General features: G+C 41.2%; 1 protein-coding gene across 2 annotated transcripts in view; it reads left to right on the top strand.

Moving 5' to 3' along the window:
• The first annotated feature begins 740 nt into the window (after positions 1–740).
• ZEB1 (zinc finger E-box binding homeobox 1) overlaps positions 741–22,669 on the top strand; it is a 193,347-nt gene continuing 171,418 nt past the window's right edge. For both annotated transcript variants that reach the window (XM_082846803.1, XM_082846802.1), the window contains exon 1: positions 741–820. In XM_082846803.1, the coding sequence (XP_082702929.1) occupies positions 763–820 (58 nt within the window). In that variant the 5' untranslated portion in view covers positions 741–762. The remainder of the gene's footprint in view (positions 821–22,669) is intronic.

Below are 22,669 nucleotides of genomic sequence, written 5' to 3'. Positions count from 1 at the left end.
GCATTACTCAGGCCGCGTTACCGCCGAGGTGGCTCGCAAGCGGAACTCCTCGCCCCTCTGTCGCTCCAGCTGGACTTCTATCTCGCTGAAGTCACTTCCCATCCCGGGTCGCGCGGGGGAAAACCGTGCGTCCGAGGAGGGGCAGAGAGTCAGACGTGCGGGGTCAGGTGGCCTCTCCCCTGGCACCGCGTGTCCCGAACTAGCCCCTCTCCGCTCCCCGGACCTGCCTGCCCCCGATCCCGGGGCGTCCCCGGGCGGCCCGGGGTGCGTGAGCCTCCCGTGAGGAGGAGGGAGGACAGGTCGCTCCGGCCACTCCGGGGGCAGCTCCGAGGACACCGGATCCCGAGGAGAATCAGCCAGACCCGATCGTGCCCCTGGCGGCCGCGGCGGGTGTGGCCGGTTCAGAGCCTCCTACTTTACCTTTCTCACTCCGACGGCCAGTCGCCCTTCGGACCACGTCCGCACCGATCCCCATCGCCCCCGCCCCCAACCCGCGACACCTGGGGGAAACTTCTCCCTCGCCCCTCAATGCAAACTCGGCCGCTTCCCCAGCGGCCGCAAACCGTCCTCTCCCTAGCAACAAGGTTCCGGCCGTAGAGCGAGCGGCTCTAGGTGTAAGGAAGGTGATGTCGTAAAGCCGCGAGTGTCGTAAACCAGGTGCGGTGGGGAGGGGGGAGGGGTGGAGGCGGAGGGGCGGGGGGGAAGGGGGAGGGAGGGAGGGGGAGGAGGTGACTCGAGCATTTAGACACAAGCGAGAGGATCATGGCGGATGGCCCCAGGTGTAAGCGCAGAAAGCAGGCGAACCCGCGGCGCAATAACGGTGAGTGGCGGAGCGGACCGGGGAGCGGCGGAGTCAGGGGGAGCCGGGCGGCTGGGGCGCCCCCGGGGGCGAGGGGGGCGAGCTGGGCTGGGGGCGGCCGGGTAGGGACGGGCCAAGTGGAGTGGGAAAGTAGAAAGTAGTGCTCTCTGCCCCCCTCCGGGCCGCCGCCTCGGGAGCCGCGCCGCGGCCGCCCGCTCTCCCTGAACCGTTATGTCTCTTACCTGGTCTCTCCGCCTAGCGGCTCCCGCCGCCCCTGCCGCCTCGCTGGACCGTTAGCCGCCGCCGCCGCCGCATCCCCGGCGCAGGCGGGCGGCCGGGACGCGGCGTCCACTTTTCTGGGCTCCGGGGGAGCGGCTGTTGCTTCTTTCCGCACTTTTCCCCACTCTTGTGCCCCTCGGCGCCCCCCTCCCCTCCTTCTCGGCGCCCTCGGCGTTTCGTCCCCGCGGCGCCGGGGGCCCGGAGCCGAGGAACTAACTTGTGCCCGGCGCTGCCTGTGTAGAGTGGCTTCCGCGCGCCCCAGCCCCGCCGGCGCCGGCGCTCGGGCCCCACGGCTCGGCCGGGCGGGCGGCGGCGGGAGCGGCGGCCGCGGGCTGCGTGTCTTCCGTGCGCGCGTGTGCGCGGGCGGCGCGGAGCGCGCGGACGGGCCGGGCCGGCGGCGGTAAAGTTGGGACCGGCCGGCGAGGCGCGCTCGGCGCGGGACGGGGCTTCGCGGCGCGGGACGCGGGTGCCTAAGCGCCTTTCCTCTCCCGCGCCCGCGGCCGCCGCCGCGCCCCGAGCGCGGTCCGCGTCCCGCGGGGAGCCGGCGGGGGCGCGGGCGGGCGGGGCGGGCGCAGAGCTGCGGCCGCGGGAGCCGCGGGGGCCGGCGGGTTTGCGGAGTTGTTACCTGGTCTCGGGACCGGGAAGCACCGCAGACAGGTCCCCGCCCGGGAGGACGCCTCCTCCACGCCGGGATGGGGTGCCGAGCGTGCGCCTCCCTTGTGCTCTTTCGGTTTGGGGAAGTTGTTACCTGGGCCGGACGCGCGGGGCGTGAAGCCGGCGAACGGAGCTTGGACGGCGCTCCGGGTCTCGGGTGGAAGGAGGGTGGGGGAGGGGCGGCCGGACCGACGGACTCGGGGCGCCGCTGCCTGCGCTGCGGGCCGCGGTGTTTACTGATGAGTGCCGTTGCGCCGGGGACGCACACCCGCCCCGCCTGGCGTGAGAGTTTAGAAAAATAACAATAATGACGAGAGAGCGAGCGCGAGCCCCGAACATGTGGTGGTGGTTTGCACAGTCGCCTTTTGCAGTTGGGAGAGACGGTGTAAGTTGACTGCATGTCTGCTTATCTCGGGCGCCGCTGTGCCCGCCCGCCCGCCCACCGCTCGGCAGCGAACGTCTGCTGGTGGGTATTGTCTGGACAGTTCCTGCGGCGACAGGGCCGAGGCTGGAGCGCGGCCCCCGCCCGCCCGGTACCTGTTTGGAGAATAATGGGCGGCAACGGCCCTGCCGCCGGCTGAGGCCGAGTCTATATAAGGAATTGCACGGACCTAGCGGACCGAGGGGCTCGTGTGGGTTCCTGCGTTATTTTTAAAACGAGTTTCTGAGAGTCGGGAAATAAAGGCGCCTGAAATGGGATCGCCGTGTCCGCCAGAAAATGAGGAAATGCGGGTTTAAGTCAGAACTACCCGGCGCTCGCCCCACCCCCACGCCTGGGCCCCTTTTCTCCCTCCCCTCTGGGATGCGAAACGCGAGGTTTTGTAACCTTTCCTGGCAATTTCAGATTTTGTGTGGGATTTCCTGTCTCGAAGCAGATACGAAGGTTTTAGGCGGTTTCAAGATGTTTCTTTCCAATCGTAAACGTAATTTTAATATATTCGAGTCGACATTAGAATCACCGCTTTCATGAACGGTGTTAGTTATCCAAATACACGTTTGTATTTTAAAGACCTCCGTTAGTTATGATCGATAACTAATACTGGGCGTCCTCATTGTGGAGAGATGACTTGTTACGGCCGCAGCGGAGCACAGGCTATTGCAATTTTAATTTCCTGTTTTAGCGTCAAATAGTGTGTGTGCTATATCGAGCTGTTGCTGCTGTGGCTTTATGAAAGGTAAGTTGGTTTGGAAAGGGCTGTTCGCGTTTTACCTTATTTAAAATGTTCGTCGCCAGAGAAAGGGGCTTTTCTTGTTGCTGACGACATGTGTGTGACATGTGAGTCTGAACCACCCAGCGTCTGTGCAGCTGCTGTAAACATGTTTACCTGAGCAGGAAAGGATGGATTTTCCTCCTAAAGATCCTGTGATACGAATATTACACCCATAAGGCATATCAACAGCTGACTTAGGGGGAAAAAGCGATCCCGAAAGGTACTTGAAATCAGGAGGAAAGAGAGCTGCTGGACGGCTGCAGCAAATGGCAACTTGCGCAGGTAGAAAAAGATGGTGTTTAGTTTTCCCCTGCGCGTGTCAGCCCCTCCAGTCTGCTGCTTTCATTCTCAAGGGAGCGATTTATTTACCGCGCTTGCTGTCAGTGTTTTTCCTTTGTGTTTACTATTAGAGAAACAGATTTGGGGCTGTTTAGCACAAAATGTCTCGTCTGCAGTGTGCATCACTCTCAGAAAACAAAAGGTGTTTCAGATAGCACTGTGCTACTACAGGTATCTTCCATTTTCATCAGTGTTGGCTCTGTCCTTGTATTTCTTTTTGTTCTCAGATGCATTTCATCCATTGCTGATTATTACAGCCACGCTATTTGATTAAGCCTCATGATTTGCAAATTAAAAATGAAGTTGTATGCCATTGTGTTGTGAAACCTCAGGATAGGTGCTGGTTAAGATTTCTTAGCAACGCAGTCATATTTAAGTTGCAGTTGTTTATTGGAGAGAATCGCTTGGAAAATGTTAACTCTTAAATCTTTTTAATGAAGGAATAAATGATGTATACAGTGGGAGGTGGTCATAGAGATACTTTATACTGTAATTTATATGTAAATAATTTTTTGTTCATTTTAAAATAAGGCATGCAGATTTTCTGCTAAGCCTTCAGTAAAACATTTTAATTTCCTTTCTGGAATATATCTGCAGAGTAGGATGTTAATGGGAGCATCAAGTAATGTAACTTGACAGGGGTAAAGCAGTTGAGCGAGGTTTGGCCAAAGCCTGAAACCTTATGTAGTAACTCTATGGTGATGATGTTAGTGGCTTAAATTGATTTTTTTTAACCGTTTATAATGTAATGCTTTGTTTGCTGTATTTTAAAAATCTGCCTTCTCATTTTCCACTTCTACTCTTTGTGGTTACTTATTTATTTATTTATCTATTTGAGAAATGTACTCTAGCTGCTAATGACTGCATACTGATTAATTCACTCTAGATGGACTGGCAGGTACATATCTTCTGTCATTTGCATTTCTACTTGCTGTCTTTGGAAACCACCAGTAGAGGATGCTAACAAAAATTATTATTGGTGTAGTATACCATAAATCTGTCTATCTCCTGTTGATTTGGGACCTCTGCTTTGATAGGGACCTTCAGTATAATTCCGGGTCTTACCCTTATTTAAAACTAGCCCTGGGTAAATTAGGCAAAAGCATTTTCTAGTCTGCTAGGACTGGAAAGAAGTAGGATTGTTTTAGCTTGAACAGTTGTATAAATTTGGTCTTTTTAAATCTTGCAGCTGAGATTGCTGTCAATTTAGTCTTGCTGTAGACCAGTTGTATTACTGCTGTTTTAAAGAAAGTTTTGTTTTATGTTGTTAGGTTTAGAGAAGAATATGTAATGATCGGTCCGTATTTATTTTGCATTCTTACTATATTTTTTAATCTCCTTTTTCATTCATGGTAGGATCCCTGGAAATATATATTTTTAGACATTAAAAAATGTAAATGGTTGGATATGGTAAGAAAATTTGAAATTAATTGATTGGTGATATTGTGTAATTATTTTTTCATAACTTACATAGACTTAAAACTATACATGGGTTGGCAGACAACTACTGAAGAAGGTATTTAACAGCGGTCACTCAGATGTTAGCGATTTTTATCTTTTCCTTCCGCTTCTGATTAAGATTCAGAATCAGGTAGTGTATAAATTTTAAGTTTACCAATTAGAAATTAAGGAATGTAAATTTGTTTTGAAGTTTTAAATGCATTTAAGAGTCTCTGTAGTTTACTAATTATTGTATGCTTGTTTTCAAAGAATTCTTTTCAACAAATATAAATTGGTATTGTAACTTATATTCCATGAGATTTAATGTATTTAGTTATGTCTTTTTGGCCTGTGTCTATATAATTATGTTAATGTTACTGTAAACTTTTAGAAGCCTTTCATTAGGTCAAATGTTAGAAGTATTTACTTCCCTAATTTTTTTTAGGTATTTTTACCTAAATATTTTTTTAATGGTATTTCTGTAAATGCACCAACACCAGTACCATAATGCAACAGTAATACTCTTTATCTTGAAATAAGTAGGAATTATGTGAATTATCAGGTAAGCCTGTGTGAATTTCTCTTTTTAGGGTGTCATAGTTCTTTGAGAGAGAGAGAGAGAGAGAATGTGTGTGTTTGTGTGTGTGTGTGTGTGTGTGTAAATATAGTTTTACATTTCCTGACACAGTTCTTGAGTGTGGTTTTCTAATTCCTAGAGTTCAGTAGTGAATAAGTTTGGTTACTATCAACTTATTTTTTTTATGAACTGAGGAACTTTACCACAGAGCCATGACATATACAGTTGTAGCATGGAGCAAAACTTAAACTATCTTATAAATTGAAAGTACCAATCACTTGTTAAAATGATCCTAGTATAAAAGCATATGAAATATTTGGTTAGTACTTTTTTTTCTTTCTTATATCCAGTGTTTTTGAAATGCCATACCCTATGTTTGCAATTTCAGTAACTTTGAAGCCTGTGGTGAGAAAGTTATATCAAGTTGGGAATGATACATTTAAAATAACAACTTGTTTCTCATAGTTGTGTTTTTTTCCCCTCCTTTTCTGCTTTCCCCTGTATAAATCACTTCTAAGCATGTGATTAGAGCCAGATGTAAACACAGATGCAATATCGTGGAATTATATTGTTAGCTACTCTTAACTACCTGTAGTGAATTGCAATGGAGGAGAAGAAAAGTCATGCAGATGTCAAAAGAAGATACACATTGGTGTGCGGAAGTGCAATGAGAGGTTAGAGGACTTGGTGAAATGGTAGAAATAGTATTTAGGACTGAAAAAGGTTTCTTAATCCTTGCAGTATGATCACTAATTTAATGGGGAAATGTATGTTCATCTCTAATAGAGCTATAAGCTAAATAAAACAAAAGTTCATTGTTGAAAGAGAAGTAAAATATTTTAAGTTAGAAAGATACCCTGATTAGGAAATATAATAAAATGTATTTTTAAATACTTTTAAAAGGCTGTATGTTGTGCCTATAACTAGCTAAATGATCATTAAACTAGTTATATTAAAAGTAGAAAATAAATGGATATACACATAGTAGGAAAAGTTCTGTAGCAGCCCTGGTTAAAATTAAATGTGATCTGTTATACAAGCATTGCTATAGGAAATAATCTTTCCTTTGGATGGGACAGTGGCTTTTTTTCTAAGTTTTTCCAGCTTTATTGAGATGTAATAGGCGTACAACCTTGTGTAAGTTTAAGGTGTACAGTGTGATGATTTGATACATGTATGTATTGCACATGTTTGCCACGATAAGGTTAGTTAACACACCCTTCACCTCACGTAATTACATTCTGTTGTCGCCATGGTGAGAACATTAAAACTACTCTCATAGCAGCGTTCACGTACAGCATACAGTTCTGTTAACTAGTGTCCTCATGCTGTGCATCAGTTCCCCGGAGTTTATTCGTGTTATAATTGAAAGTTTGTACCCTTGGACAGACATCTCTATGGGACAGCGTTTGAAGAATTGTATCTGCAAAGGAAGCATTCTTAGGACATGGATTTTACCAAATACAGTTTTTCAGTATGCTGTGCACGTGATGGGATGGGTTATACTGCTTGTTAACCTGAAACGGAGTTTCTTGGAAGTACGGCAACATACTTCAATAGCACGGTGCTCGCTAATGAGTAAAGTTTGCCTGTGGATTGTGTTCAGAGAAAAAAATTTAATGTTTACAACTCACTTCATTAATTTTGTTAAAACGTATTTTGGAGTATATCATTTAGGTGTAGATAAATCCAAAGATTCCAGAAGGAACAGCCAAAAAAGCGGAATTCAAGTCCAAGCTATGAAACGTTTTTTTAGATTCTTATTTTTCATTCTCTAAGAAGTTGTTTTCCTCTTGTTTATTTCGTCAGACGTTTCCTTGTTATTTAATACAGGTGCTCTGGAGACATAGGGAATGCAGTTAATTGTCCATGTACACATACATTTTTCTCCTACAGTCAACTCTGTGTATTCCTGGGACTTGATGTGCAGGGTTCGGGGTCTGCACTGTAGCTGTTGGTGGAAGACCTCATAGCAGGGCAGCCTGGAGGACCTTCATCCTCGCTTTTGCTGCAACAACTGCATCTGTGCTGGAATTATTAGGAACAGATGTTTCGTGACCTCTTAATTCCCCCTCCCCTTCCCCCTCCCCTTCCCCATCCATATTTAAACTTCAGTGTGAATGAAGATAAATATGGGAATGATGTCAGTTTCTCATGTTTATTATTGTATTCTAAAAATATTGCAAGACATCTCTTTTCTCTTTTAAAATGTTCCGGTTTCAAGATTTTAGGTATATTCTAATTCCAGCTTTTTTGAGATATTTTAAATCTTGTGATATCAATTTTCTTTTTATAAAATGTGACGCCACTAATTTTTAGATACTCAGTTACTATTCATGGTCACCAAGCCACAATATAGTCTAATTTCCCTTGGCTTTAATGTCTCTTATCCATTTAATCCACAGATCTAATTGAATGCTTGGTTTTTCACTAAATGCTCAGGGGGACCAGTTTGTTGATGAAAAAATTCATCTCTTGGAATCTTACATTTTTAATATGGAAGGGGCTTTTAGGGAATCATCATTTTTAATCTGAAAATTGATACAGGTAAGCTGAAATTTAGGGCCTTCAAGTAGAAACTCCATACGAGACTATAACGTGTGTTTTGAGAAGGAGCAGTGGTGACGCGTGGAATAGTGGGTAGTAAAATCCTTAACGGAACAGAGCATCTGAACCTGGGCTCGAGTTAACGTCACTCTGACTTAGGTACTTGCCAAGGCTCTCCGAACGTCACTGTATCTCTGATGTTTTCTCCTTCTACCCTAAAAAACTAAGTTGCTATTCATTCCTATTGCTACATCACTTTTCTAAATCTCTTTTGATACTCTTTTATTTTCTTTGATTGCGGGGGAGGGAATAGTTGGAGCAGAGAGAAAATAATTTCATATGAATAAAAATTAAGAAAATAAAAATTTAAAAAAAGAAAATAAAAATTGTGGAACTGGAGGGATTCGGGACAGTCATCCAAATCCATTTTTTTCAGATAAGCAAACAGGTTCAAAGAGGTAAAAGGACTTTGCCAAGTTCCTATTACTAGTTTGCTTGGACCAGGTTACAGCTTCTCAGGCCGGTAGCTCGGTGTTCCTTTGTTAGACCGTTTTATCTATGATGATAACAATGAAGAAGTAGAAGCTGCGAATTTTCCAATTTGTCAAAGTAAAAACCAGCTGCATTGTGTAGAATACTCAGTCATCTCATAAAAATGCATTTCTAATCTATTCCCATAAATCCATCAAATTTAACAGTTAATGTGCCAATACCACTTAAAACATTTCGGGTGCAGAGAGTAGGTTTGGTCTGCTTGGAGGCATATACTCCCATTATTTGGATTGTAACTTTCCCTCTTCATTCCCTACCTCAACTCCCATTCACCCTGTCCCACCCTGTCCTTCCCAACCCTCACTTCCACCCAATCTAGGGTGTTTTATATAGTCCTTGGCTATGTCTCTTTCTTTATAAAATTATCTAGTTCTTTGTGTGTTTTGCGTCTGTATACCTGATATTTTGCTGTATATTTTACTTTCGCCACCCGTGTTGTTCCAGATCTGATCTGTTCATGTTCCTGTAAGTACATCTAGTTCATTGCTTCCAGCTGTGCAGTATTTCATGGTTTGTGTCAGCACTTGTCAATTACTCATCAGTTCCCCTAATGATGGATGCCTAGGTTGACTCCAACTCTTGGGTACAAATAATTCTGTAAAAAACATCTTTTTGCACGTTGCTAATGGCTGTGGAAGAGTTTCTTAGGGAACATACATCCAGGCATAGTATTGCTGAGTTATACGTTAGTCACATAGTTAATATCACTAAATTCTGCCAGATTATTTCTAAAACAGCTGCACCACTTTTTACCTTCACCAGTGTTAACATAAAAATTCCTATTTTCTCACATTTTTGTCAGCTTTTGGTATTGTACAACGTCTGCATTTGGCTAGTTTGACAGTTGTTAAATAGAATATTGTAGTTGCTTTAATATGTATTTTCTTGTTTACTAGCGAGGTTGATTATTTCTTCATATCCTTGCTAGCCATCTGAGTTTCCCTTTCCATGTCTGGCTTATTCATACTCTTTGCCCTCCTTTTTGGCTCGGTTTCTACTTGTCGATTTCCTAGAATTCCTTGTGTATTTGAGATAGTAATCCCAATCACCTGTTGACTTTGCCTATGGTATGGAAATCCCTAATTTTAATATATTTACATCTGTCAAATTTTTGACTTTGTGGGTAGTAAGAAGTCCTTCCTAATCCATGAATTGCAAAGATATTTTCTTATATTTTCTTCTAATAGTTTTGTAGTTTTACCTTTCATATTTAGGTCTCTGGTGAATCTGGAGTTCACTTTTTGAATATAGTGTTTCTTTCTGAAGGGGAGCAAACGTAGTGGTTAAGGGTTTGGGTTGATCCTGTAATTTACTAGATGAGTCACCACGGCCAAGTTACTTAGTCTCCGTATGCTTGAATTCTCCCATATGTAAAATGGGGATGGTAACCTTAGAGTTTATGAAGCACTGCGCTTAGCACAGTTTTAAGCATTCAGTAAATGTTTGCTTAAAGTTTTATTTATATTATTAGATTATGTTTGTTTTAAATGCATCTGCATCAACTGACACTTAATTCCTTACTCTCTTGTCCACAATTAACTTTAGCTGACATAACTGCCATCTAAAAGGATGATGTTATAAAATTTATTCATTGCTTCTATAGCTTTGACCTTAAACATTGCTTAGTTGTTCTGGCCTTAAGAACAAGGCTGTCTGTTAAATCAGTAATAGAATAGTAATATACACTGAGGCTTCATCTTATAGCTATTAGTATATGTTTTTTAGCTTGAGGAAGGCGGCCTTGAACTCTTTTTTAAAGAGCATTATATTGAGAGAGACCTCACCATATTACTTTATGTATAATATTGTCCTGAACTTCAAGGGTAATGTCCCAGTATTATTCAATTGCATAAAACAAAGAACCTTGACCTGGGGAGGGTAGATAGGGAGGGTTAGAGGGAGGGGATATGGGGATATATGTATACGTATAGCTGATTTACTTTGTTTACAGCAGAAACTAACACAACATTGTAAAGCAATTATACTTCAAAAAAGATGGAAAAAAAATTGAGTAGCTTAATGAATGTGGCATCCACATCTTTTCATGGTTTCATTCATTTAGTTTGGAATATATTGAAGAAGACAGTTGTATGTCTTCCTAAAACGTAGTATGTTCTTGTGCTTATGGATCAAGGCAATCCTAAGACAAAAGTTAAAACGCTACCGTGTTTTGTGTGTGTGTTAATAAACTTTATTGAGGTATAATTTGCATTCTACACTGAAGCTTCATCTTATAGCTATTAGTATATGTTTTTTAGCTTGAGGAAGGCTGTCTGTATACACTAGTACGCATGTAACATTTTGGCGAGTGGTGACATACCTGTGGCTACCAGTGTAACCACCGCCACAGTCAAGATACAGAACGTTTCCTGCTTGTACCTCATCTCAGTCAATCCTCCCTGCCTCTGCCCAAGCAACCACTGATCTGGCTTTGATCCCCGAAGGTGAGATTTACTGCTTTAGGGTTTCATATAAACAGAATCATACAGTATGTGCTGTCTGTGTTCTTTTGCTCAGCATAACGTTTTCATCGTGTTGTTGCATGTATCAGTAGTTCATTCTTTCTGTGTTGCCGAGTAGTCTTTCATTGTGTGATGGAATTGGTTTCTCTCTTCATCTACAATGGGCTTCCTACAGGCAGACCTTGGAGTTTGGTTCCAGACCACCACAATAAAATGAATATCACAATAAAGTGTGTCACATGAATTTTTTGGTTTCCCAGTGCATATAAAATGTTTACACTGTCCTGTACTCTGTTAAGTGTGCAATAGCATTGTCTTAAAAAACAGTGTGCATACCTTAATTAAAATACTTAGTTGCTGAAACATGCTAACCATCATCTGATAACAGAAGGTTGCTCCAAACCTTCAATTTGTTAAAAAAAACAAAAACAACAAAAACCCCGCAGTGTCTGTGAAGTGCAGTAAAGTGAAGTGCCATAAATCGAGGTATGCCTGCATTTGAGTTGGTTCTGGTACTTTGCTGTAGAATAAAGCAGATATGAGTGTTCACATCCAATTTTTCTTGTGAATATATGCTTACGTTTCTTTTGGGTAGAACTGCTGGCTCATGTAGTAAGTGTTCGTTTAACTTTGCAAGAAACTGCCAAACTAGTTTCTAAAGTGCTTGTAGCATTTCACCTTTCACAGTGTATGAAAGTCCTAGTCGCTCCAATCCTTGCAAACGTTTGTCCACGTTTTAAATTAGGCTATTCCATGGATGAAGAAGATGTGGCACATATGTACAATGGAATATTACTCAGCCATAAAAAGAAACGAAATTGAGTTATTTGTAGTGAGGTGGATGGACCTAGAGTCTGTCCTACAGAGTGAAGTAAGTCAGAAAGAGAAAAACAAATACCGTATGCTAACACATATATATGGAATCTAAAAGAAAAATGGTACTGATGAACTTAGGGGCAGGACAGGAATAACTACACAGATGTTAGAGAGTGGACTTAAGGACATGGGGAGGGGAAGGGTAAGCTGGGACGAAGTGAGAGAGTGGCATGGACATATATGCACTATCAAACGTAAAATAGATAAAGCAGTCACATAGCACAGGGAGATCAGCTCAGTGCTTTGTGACCGCCTAGAGGGGTGGGATAAGGGAGGGTGGGAGGGAGGCTTAAGAGGGAGGGGATATGGGGATATACGTATGCATATAGCAGGTTCACTTGTTATGCAGCAGAAACTAACCATTGTAAAGCAATTATACTCCAATAAAGATGTTAAAAAAATAAATTAGGCTATTCCAGTAGGTGTGTAGTAGTATCCTTTTGGTTTTAATTTGGATTTCACTGATAACTAATGATGTTGGAGTATCTTTTGATGTACTTAACGGCCACTTCTGTATTTTCTTTTCTGAAATATCTGTTCTAATCGTTTATCTACTTTTAATTGGGTTGCTTGTCTTTTTATTATTGAGTTGCAAGAGTTCTTTTTATATTCTGGATCCAAGTTCTTTGTTGTATATAGATATTTAAAATATTTTCTCCCTTTCTGTGGCTTGTACCACATTTGATGAAGTCGAATTTATAATTTTATTCTTTTAGGCTTTGTGCTTTTTGTATTCTAGGAAATCTTTGCCGAGTTGAGGAAGATTTGCTGCTATGTTTTGTTTTGTTTAAGTTTATAGCTTTAACATTTAGGTCTGTGATCCATTTCAGGTTAATTTTTGTCTCTACCTTGTTTTGATCTTCATCTGCAACCCTGCCTGAGATAGCCTTGAGTAGTTTGCAAGAGACAAAAACTTGATCTTACTCATCAAAATTCAGTATGAGAATTTCTGTTTGAGGTTTTTAGGAATATTTTTCAGAACCGAAGAACCAACGCTCTTGATTGTAGAGGAACACAAATCCTGCTTTCCTGGTTTTATACATTTTTAAACAGCACAGTTCCGTTGTGTCTAGTCAGCGTTTTCAAGTTTTCTGTGTCCTGAACACACTTTGACTTCACGGAGACGTTCAAGGCTAAAGTTTCCGGGAAGGATGCTTGAGAGAGAGTAGCCGGGGTTGAGCTGAGTGTGGATATTCTCTTGATGGCCTCTTACTCCTGTGTGGTGTCAGTGAGCTTAGCACTCCACTCTTATACTAGCCAGTTACTTCTCCTTCTTCTGGTCTGTCACGCAAGCTGCTGCCAAAATTATCTCTGTGGAAAAAGTCTGATTCAGTCATTACCCCAATTAAACCCCCCCTTGGATCTTTATTAACTTACAGGACAAAACCAAGATCCTTCGCATGAGATCCCAGGCCCTGGTTTGTGGTCCTGCCCTGCTGTTTCTTTCCTCTCTGGTGGCCCCTCCGACCTACAGATTTCTGGGTCTTTCTCCGTGTCTTTGGAGGTACTTTTGTTCTCTCTACCTGATACACACTTTTTTCCCCACTACCCCATATGTTTTGGTATGTTTTGAAAGGTGGACAGGAGTTCATCTCAGGTATTTCTTCGTCTGAAATGCTTTCTGTGATCCCTTTTCCATTTGTCAGAAAAAGTTAATTCTCTTCTGTTACACCGGTGGATCCATCTGTTTTTTTTTTGTTTTTGTTTTTTGTTTTTGCGGTACGCAGGCCTCTCACTGTTGTGGCCTCTCCCGTTGCGGAGCACAGGCTCCGGGCACGCAGGCTCAGCGGCCATGGGTCACGGGCCCAGCCACTCGGCAGCATGTGGGATCTTCCCGGACCGGGGCACGAACCCGTGTTCCCTGCATCAGCAGGCGGACTCTGAACCACTGCGCCACCAGGGAAGCCCGGATCCATCTTTTATACTTGTATTATTGTGCTTTTTCTGCTGTGTTATGGTGTGTTTCTGTGTCATCCTCCCTATCTGACCCTGGTTTCCTTTAGGATGGAGACTGTCTTCCTCACCCTGGCATGCCAGGGGGTAGTCGAGTGGTAGTAATGATGTGGCAGGCACAGCCCTACTGCATCTACACTGCTGTCCGCGTGCCAGGTGCCTTACATCTCACTAGCTCATTGGATTCTCACAGTGATCCTGTTACGGTTTTTAGACCCTTTTTGTAGGTGAGCAAACAGGCAAAGAGATTAAGTGATTTACCCAAGTTCACACAGCTGATAAGCAGTAGAAGCGGGATTTGAATCCATTTAGAGTCTATACTCCTATAGCCGCTGCCCTTTCTTGCCTCTCAGTGAACCGGCACATGGTGGGCATTCAGTGCTTGTTGAATGAAGGTTAACCCTGGGAGAAGAATTTTATTGCCCTGCTCCCCTCTGCCCCAAGGGTAACTTGAAAGACTAGTTAAAAATTTTATATATTTTATAATATTTAAAAGCATATACATCTGAATTGGTTAATATTATTTTTACTCAATTGAGAGCTTTTTTCAGTTCATTCTTCTTGGACTGGTGATTTTTTATTTAAGTTAAAATCTTGCTTCCTGTAAGTTTTTTCCCATAAAAGGTAACTTATACACCAAATGAGGCTACTTTCCTTTTACCGAGGCGTAAATGCTTGATCTTGCTGATTTTTAGCTACATACTTTACGCCTTATATTGTTTAAGGAAAGAAGTGTTTAGTTACTTTGAAGTTGATTACAGATATATTTATTTACTTATTATTTATCTTTTTCGTGTCCTAAAATGTTTATATGTCACTGGACTAACTCCTATGTGATTCTTATTTTTAAGATAGTATTTTTCTATCTAACTCTTCTGTTTATTTTTATCACCTATCCCTATTCCTTGAAAATTCTTTATAACTAACTTGTATCTTATTTTTGTTCGTAAAGCTCTCACTTTTTTATACTCCATTTAGCTCTGTGTCTGGCTTGAACATTATAGATATTAATGCATAATTCCTTCTGATCTGGTATCCTTTGGTGCACTTACAGAAAGAGCATTGAACTGGAAGATAGAAGTCTTAGATTCTAATATTAAATCTGCCATTAATTGGCCTATGAAATTGGGAAAATAATTCAATTTATTTGGGCCCAAGTGTGTTCATCTGTAGAATGAACATGATGGACTACTGTGTGCAAGGCAGTGAGACTCTTAGGATGAAAGATACAGTATGTTGCCCTGAATAGCTTCCAGTGTACTAGGGAAGAAACATAGGAAAACAAACCTTAAGAATTTAGTTTGGTAACTGATGTGATATTCTGTCCCACACGCATGGAGGGGATGGCCACGTCTTAAAGGATGTGTGTCGGTTGTCTTAGTAAAGATGTGGAAAATAATATTACAGACAGGGTATTGTATGTGCAAAAGCATCTCCCTCCCTCCCTCCCTCCGTCCGTCCCTCCCTCCGTCCGTCCCTCCCTCCGTCCGTCCCTCCCCTCCGTCCCTCCCTCCCCTCCCTCCCCTCCCCTCCCCTCCCCTCCCCTCCCCTCCCCCTCCCCTCCCCTCCCCCTCCCCTCCCCTCCCCTCCCCTCCCCTCCCCTCCCCCTCCCCTCCCCCTCCCCTTCCCCCTCCCCCTCCCCTCCCCTCCTCCTCCCTCTCACACACACACACACACACACACATATTTTGGGACCTGCAAGTCATGTTTGAGCAAACTCTGTAGGGTGAGTGGAGGAATGGCTAGAGATGGGGCTAGAGAATTAGATGGGAAGCAAATGAAAAGAAAGCTTTATATTGCCATGATCGTTTTTTATCTTGGAAGTGGTGGGGAATTGCCAAAGGTCTTGAAGCAGAGAGTGACAACGATTATATACTTCATCATCCTCTTTATGTATTAAATGTTAAATGATTAGGGCTTCCCTGGTGGCGCAGTGGTTGAGAGTCCGCCTGCCGATGCATGGGACACGGGTTCTTGCCCCGGTCCGGGAAGATCCCACATGCCGCAGAGCGGCTAGGCCCGTGAGCCATGGCCGCTGAGCCTGCACATCCGGAGCCTGTGCTCCATGACGGGAGAGGCCACAACAGTGAGAGGCCCACGTACCGAAAAAAAAAAAAAAAAAATGTTAAACGATTAAAAATCCAAGAAGATATACGCTTGCTTTACTAAAAGTGGGAAAAGTATAAAAGTAAACACTGATTTTTCCTGTGTTCCCGAGTTTTTGCTTGTATACTATAACACTAAGAGAGTCACATAGTAATTGCTCTGATGGTGTGGCCACCATCATGACTGTCACCACTACTGCTTCGTCATCTATGAATAAAAGGCTTACTTCACTAGAAGCAGAAGTGGCCTTGGTTGGAGGTGATTGCTAAAATCTGTGCACCAAGTTGGCTACTTTTGAGCTCTGTACTATTTTGAGGAATTTTGTATTTGTATTTTTTTCCTCTTTTCAAATCAATAAATCACAACCAATGCAAATGTGTTGTGGACTTACAGTCCTATGGAATAAGGTGGTTTTGCTGCCATTAATTATGGTTCTCCAGAGATGTAAAATCCTTTGTGTTTATTATTACGAGACAGTTTTCTGGATCGTTCCTGGCACTCCTTAATGGTCTGTGTAGAGCTCTGTCTCGTGAACCTGTTATATGTACTTTGTCATCGGCTCCCTACCATAGATATTTAATAAAATAAGGTAGATGATGCTTGCCATTCTCTTGGCTGGCATGATCCAGTGCCTGCTTGCCTATGTTAGACGAGGCTGGTAGTGAGCTGGCTCTTTTACTGTCTACATGGAAATAACTAGGCATCTACAAAACTTCCATATTCCAAATAAAATAACACTTTGTTTACCTGAATGTTTCTGATTCAGAATAGCTGTAGGACTGGTGTGTGTTTTTCTTATTAAACAAACAAACAAAAATTCAGGCTTCTTTGGGAAATTTCACTGTATGCTGCAGGATAGATGAAAACTAGTACCTTTCTCTAGACCTAGTGCTGAGAAAGCACACTTTTATCATGTTTCATCCACTAAGGAAATAATTCTTATGTAAAAAATACCATCTTATTTATATATGTTTTCTAAGTGTTTCACATTAGACCTAATTTTATGTTAATTAAGGGGCTTTTGCGCTCTATATGTTATAAACTGTATTTTTAAATCAAAACTTATAAAACTTAACTAACCTCATCTTACTAGTATTCATTTGTACCTTTTGTACCTTATTTATATGTTTAACTTACCACGTGTGACAACAATAAAACTTAATACCATGTGTGACATTAGTAAAACTTAATTGTTGTAAAATGCTTCGTAATTTTAGCTCTTACCATGTCAAGCTGGTTTTTTGAGTGGCTCGGCCGCCTCCTTTTTATCCGTAGTGGACGAGTGTGGAGTTTTACTGGACTAACTTCAAAACTGGTTTATGGCAGGAAGGCAGACTTCGGCAGTCTGTTCTTTGGAAGTACCTTAGGCATGTGGGGAGGGAAGCAAGGTGTTAGCTATTTTCAGGGTTCAGGGCCACACTAATCCCCACCTGTTCATGGTCACCTGAGTTGTGAGAGCCTGGGGTTGCCACCTGTCCTTAGTGTACTGGGTTGAGGCAGCAGTCAGTTATCAGTCGTGGTCATACTTCCACCGTTACGTTCTCTGAGTTTCTGATCACCGTAGTCTCACGGGTAAGGAAGGTGGTTGCAGATGGAAGGTCTGAGATGTAAGGATAGAAAACCCAGGAAATGATAAATAAGGGTAGGTTTAGACAAACACTGTAAAACTTGGGAGGAGGGTAAAATTACTGATAAGCTGTAGACCCTGATAAGTTATATATTCATGTTAAAATTTCTGAGATAAGGAATAAAAATCTAGAAATAGTATGTGTATCTTCCAAACTAGTAGAGGAGGGAAGTAGAATGAGAAAAAATACTCAATTTTTTAAAAAAGACAAGAAGAAAAGAAACATAGAGAAGGGGATACAAGTAGAAAGCACAAAATAAAGTAGTAGTAATAAATGCAAATATATTAGAAATTAAATGCATATAATTGGAAAAATGCTCCTGTTAACAGAAACTGATTGTCAGATTGGATAAAATAACAAAATCTAGTTATGTGCTCTTTATAAGAAACATACCTTTAAAAAGGATATAAAAACTTGAAAATAAAAAGGATAAAAATAAGACATGCCTGATAATACTAAAGAAAGGTTGTGTTATGTGGCTATGTTAATATGGTGTAAGGTTGACTCTGGGAGAAAAAAACTATCCTAGAGAGTGAGGGTCACCAAATAATGACAAAAAAAGATAAAAAGAACGGTAATTTAAAATTGCTGTGTACCTGATAATATGCTTTCAAAATATATTAAGCAAACAGTAGAACCACAGAAAAAACAGGCAAATCCATCAGCCTTGTAAGTTATTAAAAACAGTCCCCCTTACTAAAGAGAGATTTAAATTGATTTTTAATAAATTTAAAATAATTTCTCTGCTTATTAGTGTTGGAATAAGCAGAGAAAAATCAACAAAAATGTAGAAGATTTTAATAATAGCATTTACAAGCACATGGGGAACATTTTAAAAAACTGATAATATTCTGGTCAAATACAGCCAGTTTTAACAAATTTCAGTATATTGGCATCACTGCATTCTCTGTTTACGGTGCCATTAACTATAAGTACATAACAATTATATATAACAATAACTATAACATAATTTCCCTGTATATTTGGGAATTCAGATGTATTATTTACAAAATAACTCTTAGGCCAAAGAAAAACTCAAAAAGAACATTAGAAAATATTTATAATTTAACAGTATAAAATACTGTATATCAGAAGTTGTGTGATATAGCTGAAGTGGTACTTTATGGAAACTTGTAGACTTTAATGCCTATTTACAGGACTAAATGCTGAAAAATAATTGAATTCTTAAGAATTAGAAGAAGAATAAAAGAGTACTTCAAGTAACATAAAAAGGAAATAAATGCAAGTTAGTGAAATAGAAAACAAAAGTAAATCAGAGAGGAAAACAATGCAACTAGAAATAGATTATTTGAAAAGACTAACAGAATTGAAAACTGCTGGCAAGATTAGTCAAGGGAAGAGAGAAGTCCCAAAGCAGCATACTTCTGGAATGAAGAAGGGAGTGTGTTCCGGTAGCTGTTTCAGGAATGGTCAGCTTTATGCTCCTGTAGTTGAAAGTTTAGATCAAATGGACAAATTCCTAGAAAAATATAGCTCATATTGATTGGCTCAAGAAGGGATAGAAAATTGAATGTTCTTAAAACATAAAGGAAAAATACTCTCTCAAAAATACTAGCTCCACACAGGTTACTAGAAAATTCTACAAAATATCCAAGGGATAATAGTAAGATGCTCATTAAGGAAACGTGATCATCAGTAACAGCATTGGTATTGCCAGTCAGTGGAGACAGGATGGCTCTTTCAAACACTGGGGTAGTTGGGGGCTTCCCTGGTGGCGCAGTGGTTGGGGGTCCGCCTGCCGATGCAGGGGACACGGGTTCGTGCCCCGGTCCGGGAAGATCCCACATGCTGCGGAGCGGCTGGGCCTGCGCGTCCAGAGCCTGTGCTCCGCAACGGGAGGGGCCCCAACAGTGAGAGGCCCGCGTATTGCAAAAAAAAAAAAAAAAAAAAAAAAAAAAAAAAAAATTGGGGTAGTTGGTTAATTAAGTGGAAGAAAGTTGAGCTGGAGCATCACCTCATAATATTCAGAGAAATCACTTGGGCTGGATTATAGATCTAAATCTGTAGGTGAGGTAAAGGCGTAGTTAAAGTAAAACCACACCACTTTCTAAAGATAACAGAGTATTTTAATGACTTTGAATAAATAAGGTAAAAATGCATAAGTAGAGCAAAAGGTGAGCAAACATGACTACATCAAAATTAACAATTTCTTTTCACTAATAGACATCTAAAGACAATAGGGATTAGTATTCACAAATAAAGATCTGCCACGCAGTGGAATAAAGGTAACAGAAAACTGGGCAAAGGATTTAAATGTGTACTTCATAAAAGAATGAAGTCATTTGGCCAGTAAGCATATTATAAGATATTCAACCTCATGAGTAATCAGGGAAGTGCATATTAAAACCATATTATTAACCAAATGCCGCAATGAGAAGGCATTTCATTTCTCCTAGATTCTCAAAGATTAAAAGCCAATGATATTTCTGTTCATGTAAATATGGAGCGACTAGAACACTTGCTAGAAAAAATACCCACTAGAAAAAATTTGGTGATATTAAATAAAGATGCAGACGCACATACATTATGATCCAGTGTCTCCATTCCCAAGTATGTCTTAGGGAAATCTCTCTATGGACATATCAGGTCATGTGTCTAGTTGTCCATACAGCACTGTTCATAACAACAAAACAAAACAAAAAAACCCTCAAATCCACAGTAGGATGCAAAGTGGTATATTCATACAATGGAATGCTGTTCATTACTGAAAATGGATGAGTTATAGCTGTGCTCAACAACTTAGATCATCTGAGGAATGTACTGTTGGTACAAAACAAATCGTAGAAGAATATGCAGCATGGTTGCATTCATATAAAATTCAAGAACATGCAAAGTGAAGTAATATACTGTTAAAGGATACCAATGTAGTACAACTCTAAAGGGAATGATAAATACAAAATTTTGGGATAAGTGAATAACATTACTTTGGGGGAGGACACAGAGTAAATATAAGAGGTAAGGGTAATTTTTTTTTTCCCAAACTGGATGGTGAATACTCATATGTACTGTATTATTCTTTATACCTTAAACTTATTTTATGGAAATTTTTTTTAGTATTTCCCATTAATAATTACTTATAAAATTAATCACTGATAGTCAATATTTAATTGAAAATAGTAACTGGAAACAGAAAAGTGAATCCTTTTGGGTATCTTGAGTTTTTAATATGATCTTTGTGTCTAATAGAGCATAATAGTTTCTAATGCTGGTTGTGAGGTACTCCATCCAACATGTAGTCATTTATTTCAAGGGGTACAGATAACTTTAATTCTTTTACATTTTTCTAAGCATTGAATTTATGTAGTTTTCTACTTTCATATGTTTTCCACTTATTGACTGCATTTTAAGAAGTTTGAGAAAGGCCTTGCCTTATATTTTTCTAACTTAAAACATGTGTGATGTCTTTTATTCCTGCGGTTGCATTTGTGGGTGCAAATTGCACTTGCATTCAATATTACCGTTTTGTTTTATTTATTTATAAAACACTTAATAGTTTTATGTGTCAGACACTATTCTAAGCACTTAGAAAATATTAACTCATTTAATCTGTATTAAAATCCCGTGAGGAGGAGATTGTTGTTCTCATTTTATAGCCAAGGACACAGACACAGAGAGGCTGTTTCCTAAGGTCACACAGCTAGTAAGTAGAGCCTGAAAGCCTGGCAGCTTGTCTCCAGACCACTGAGCTACAAAAGCTCATGTGAAGTAGATCTCTAAGGGGAACATGCCAGCATTTTCAACATTGTTTAATAAATAGGGTATTGTTGCTGAAGGTTGCCAGCCTGTTATCAGACTATGGGACTATGTAATTCCCTTTCTTTTATCTAGAATGTGAAAAGTAACATGAGTAAATGATATATTTCCAGCCATTGCTTAAATTTACTCCTAAATGAAACTTGTGTCCGTGTATTCATGAGATGAGAAGAGTGGATGGGTCAAAGTACCTGGTAGTCTAACTGCAGGTCTGACCACATGCACAAATGGTGGTAGTGACCTTTCTTTCTTTTTCTGAAGATGAGTTGATGGAGTCATAATCTAAAATAAGAAAGTTTAACGGTAGCATGTGTAAATTTGGGACAGCAATATTTGATTCAGGGATGTTGACATGATGATACTTTTGGGAAATTCTTATAATCAGGTAGAGTTAGACTGTGAATAGAGAGAATTGGGCAATTGTAAGTGGTTTGTGAAGAAGCTAGTAGTAATATTTGGAAATAAGGCACCAGAGGTAAAGAGAGAAGAATCAGACAGATCCTTCAGAGCGATAGTTCTTTACCCACTGAGGGTCACACCCTTTTGAGAATCTGATATTAGCTTATGGAAATTGCAATATAAATTCAAGGGTTTTATAACTCCATATTCTTACTCTTCCCCTACCAGGCACATCCTGCTTTGGGCACAAGACCTCTTCCTTTCAGATGTCAAAACACTGAGGGATACATTGTATGAATTGTTAACTTTTTCCTTTGGTACAGACTTGAAACCATTTGGAGGATAAACTATAGCAAAAGTCTGATTTTTTTTTGATTTTTGTTGACTGGAGCTGCAGCTAATCTTTAAGCCTTGTTCATAACATTTTAGTAACAGCACTTAACGTTCAGAAAGGAGAACTAAATCACCTAACTTCTCCTTTGCAGTTTTATATGATTTGACAATCTGGCGCTTGATGACTTACTTGCTGTTCTTGTTATGAGACTAGACAGTGTAACGTAACTAGCGTTTAATGATTTCCATCTATGTGGTAGGCACTGTGCTAATTGCTAGGGTTACAATGATGGATAGAGCTGTGGTCCTGCAGTTAGGAGAACTCACAGTCGACAATGGATAGAGTCACAAAAACAGATATTTATGATACTGTACAGTCACTGTAATACAGAGAAATGGAAAGAATGGCCAAAGAAAGCATTACTGGAAGAGATAATGTCTGAACTGAATATTAAAGGATCAGAGAGAGAGAGAATTAGCATTTGTGCACGTGTCTGTGTGTGTATGAGAACGGAGGTGGGGGGAGGGAATGGGAGAAGAGGAGTGAGGGCATGTTGGTGAGAAACAGCAGATGTGTTCTGGAAGTGCACGCAGGTGTGTGTGTTGGTAGGAGTATAAGTAAGGGACCGAGAGGGTGGAGAGCTATGGAACCAGATCACAGAAAGCTTTTTTATGCCATTTGTAGGAGCTTGAACTTGTCTCTCATTCTGGGCTTCGGGAAGTCATCGAAGAGTTTGAAG

This window comes from Leucopleurus acutus (genome assembly GCF_964270905.1).
Source record: "Leucopleurus acutus genome assembly, chromosome: 1".
Taxonomy (NCBI): domain Eukaryota; kingdom Metazoa; phylum Chordata; class Mammalia; order Artiodactyla; family Delphinidae; genus Leucopleurus; species Leucopleurus acutus.
The sequence above is the reverse complement of the archived record's forward strand: the minus strand, read 5'-3'. Positions and strand labels throughout refer to the sequence as shown.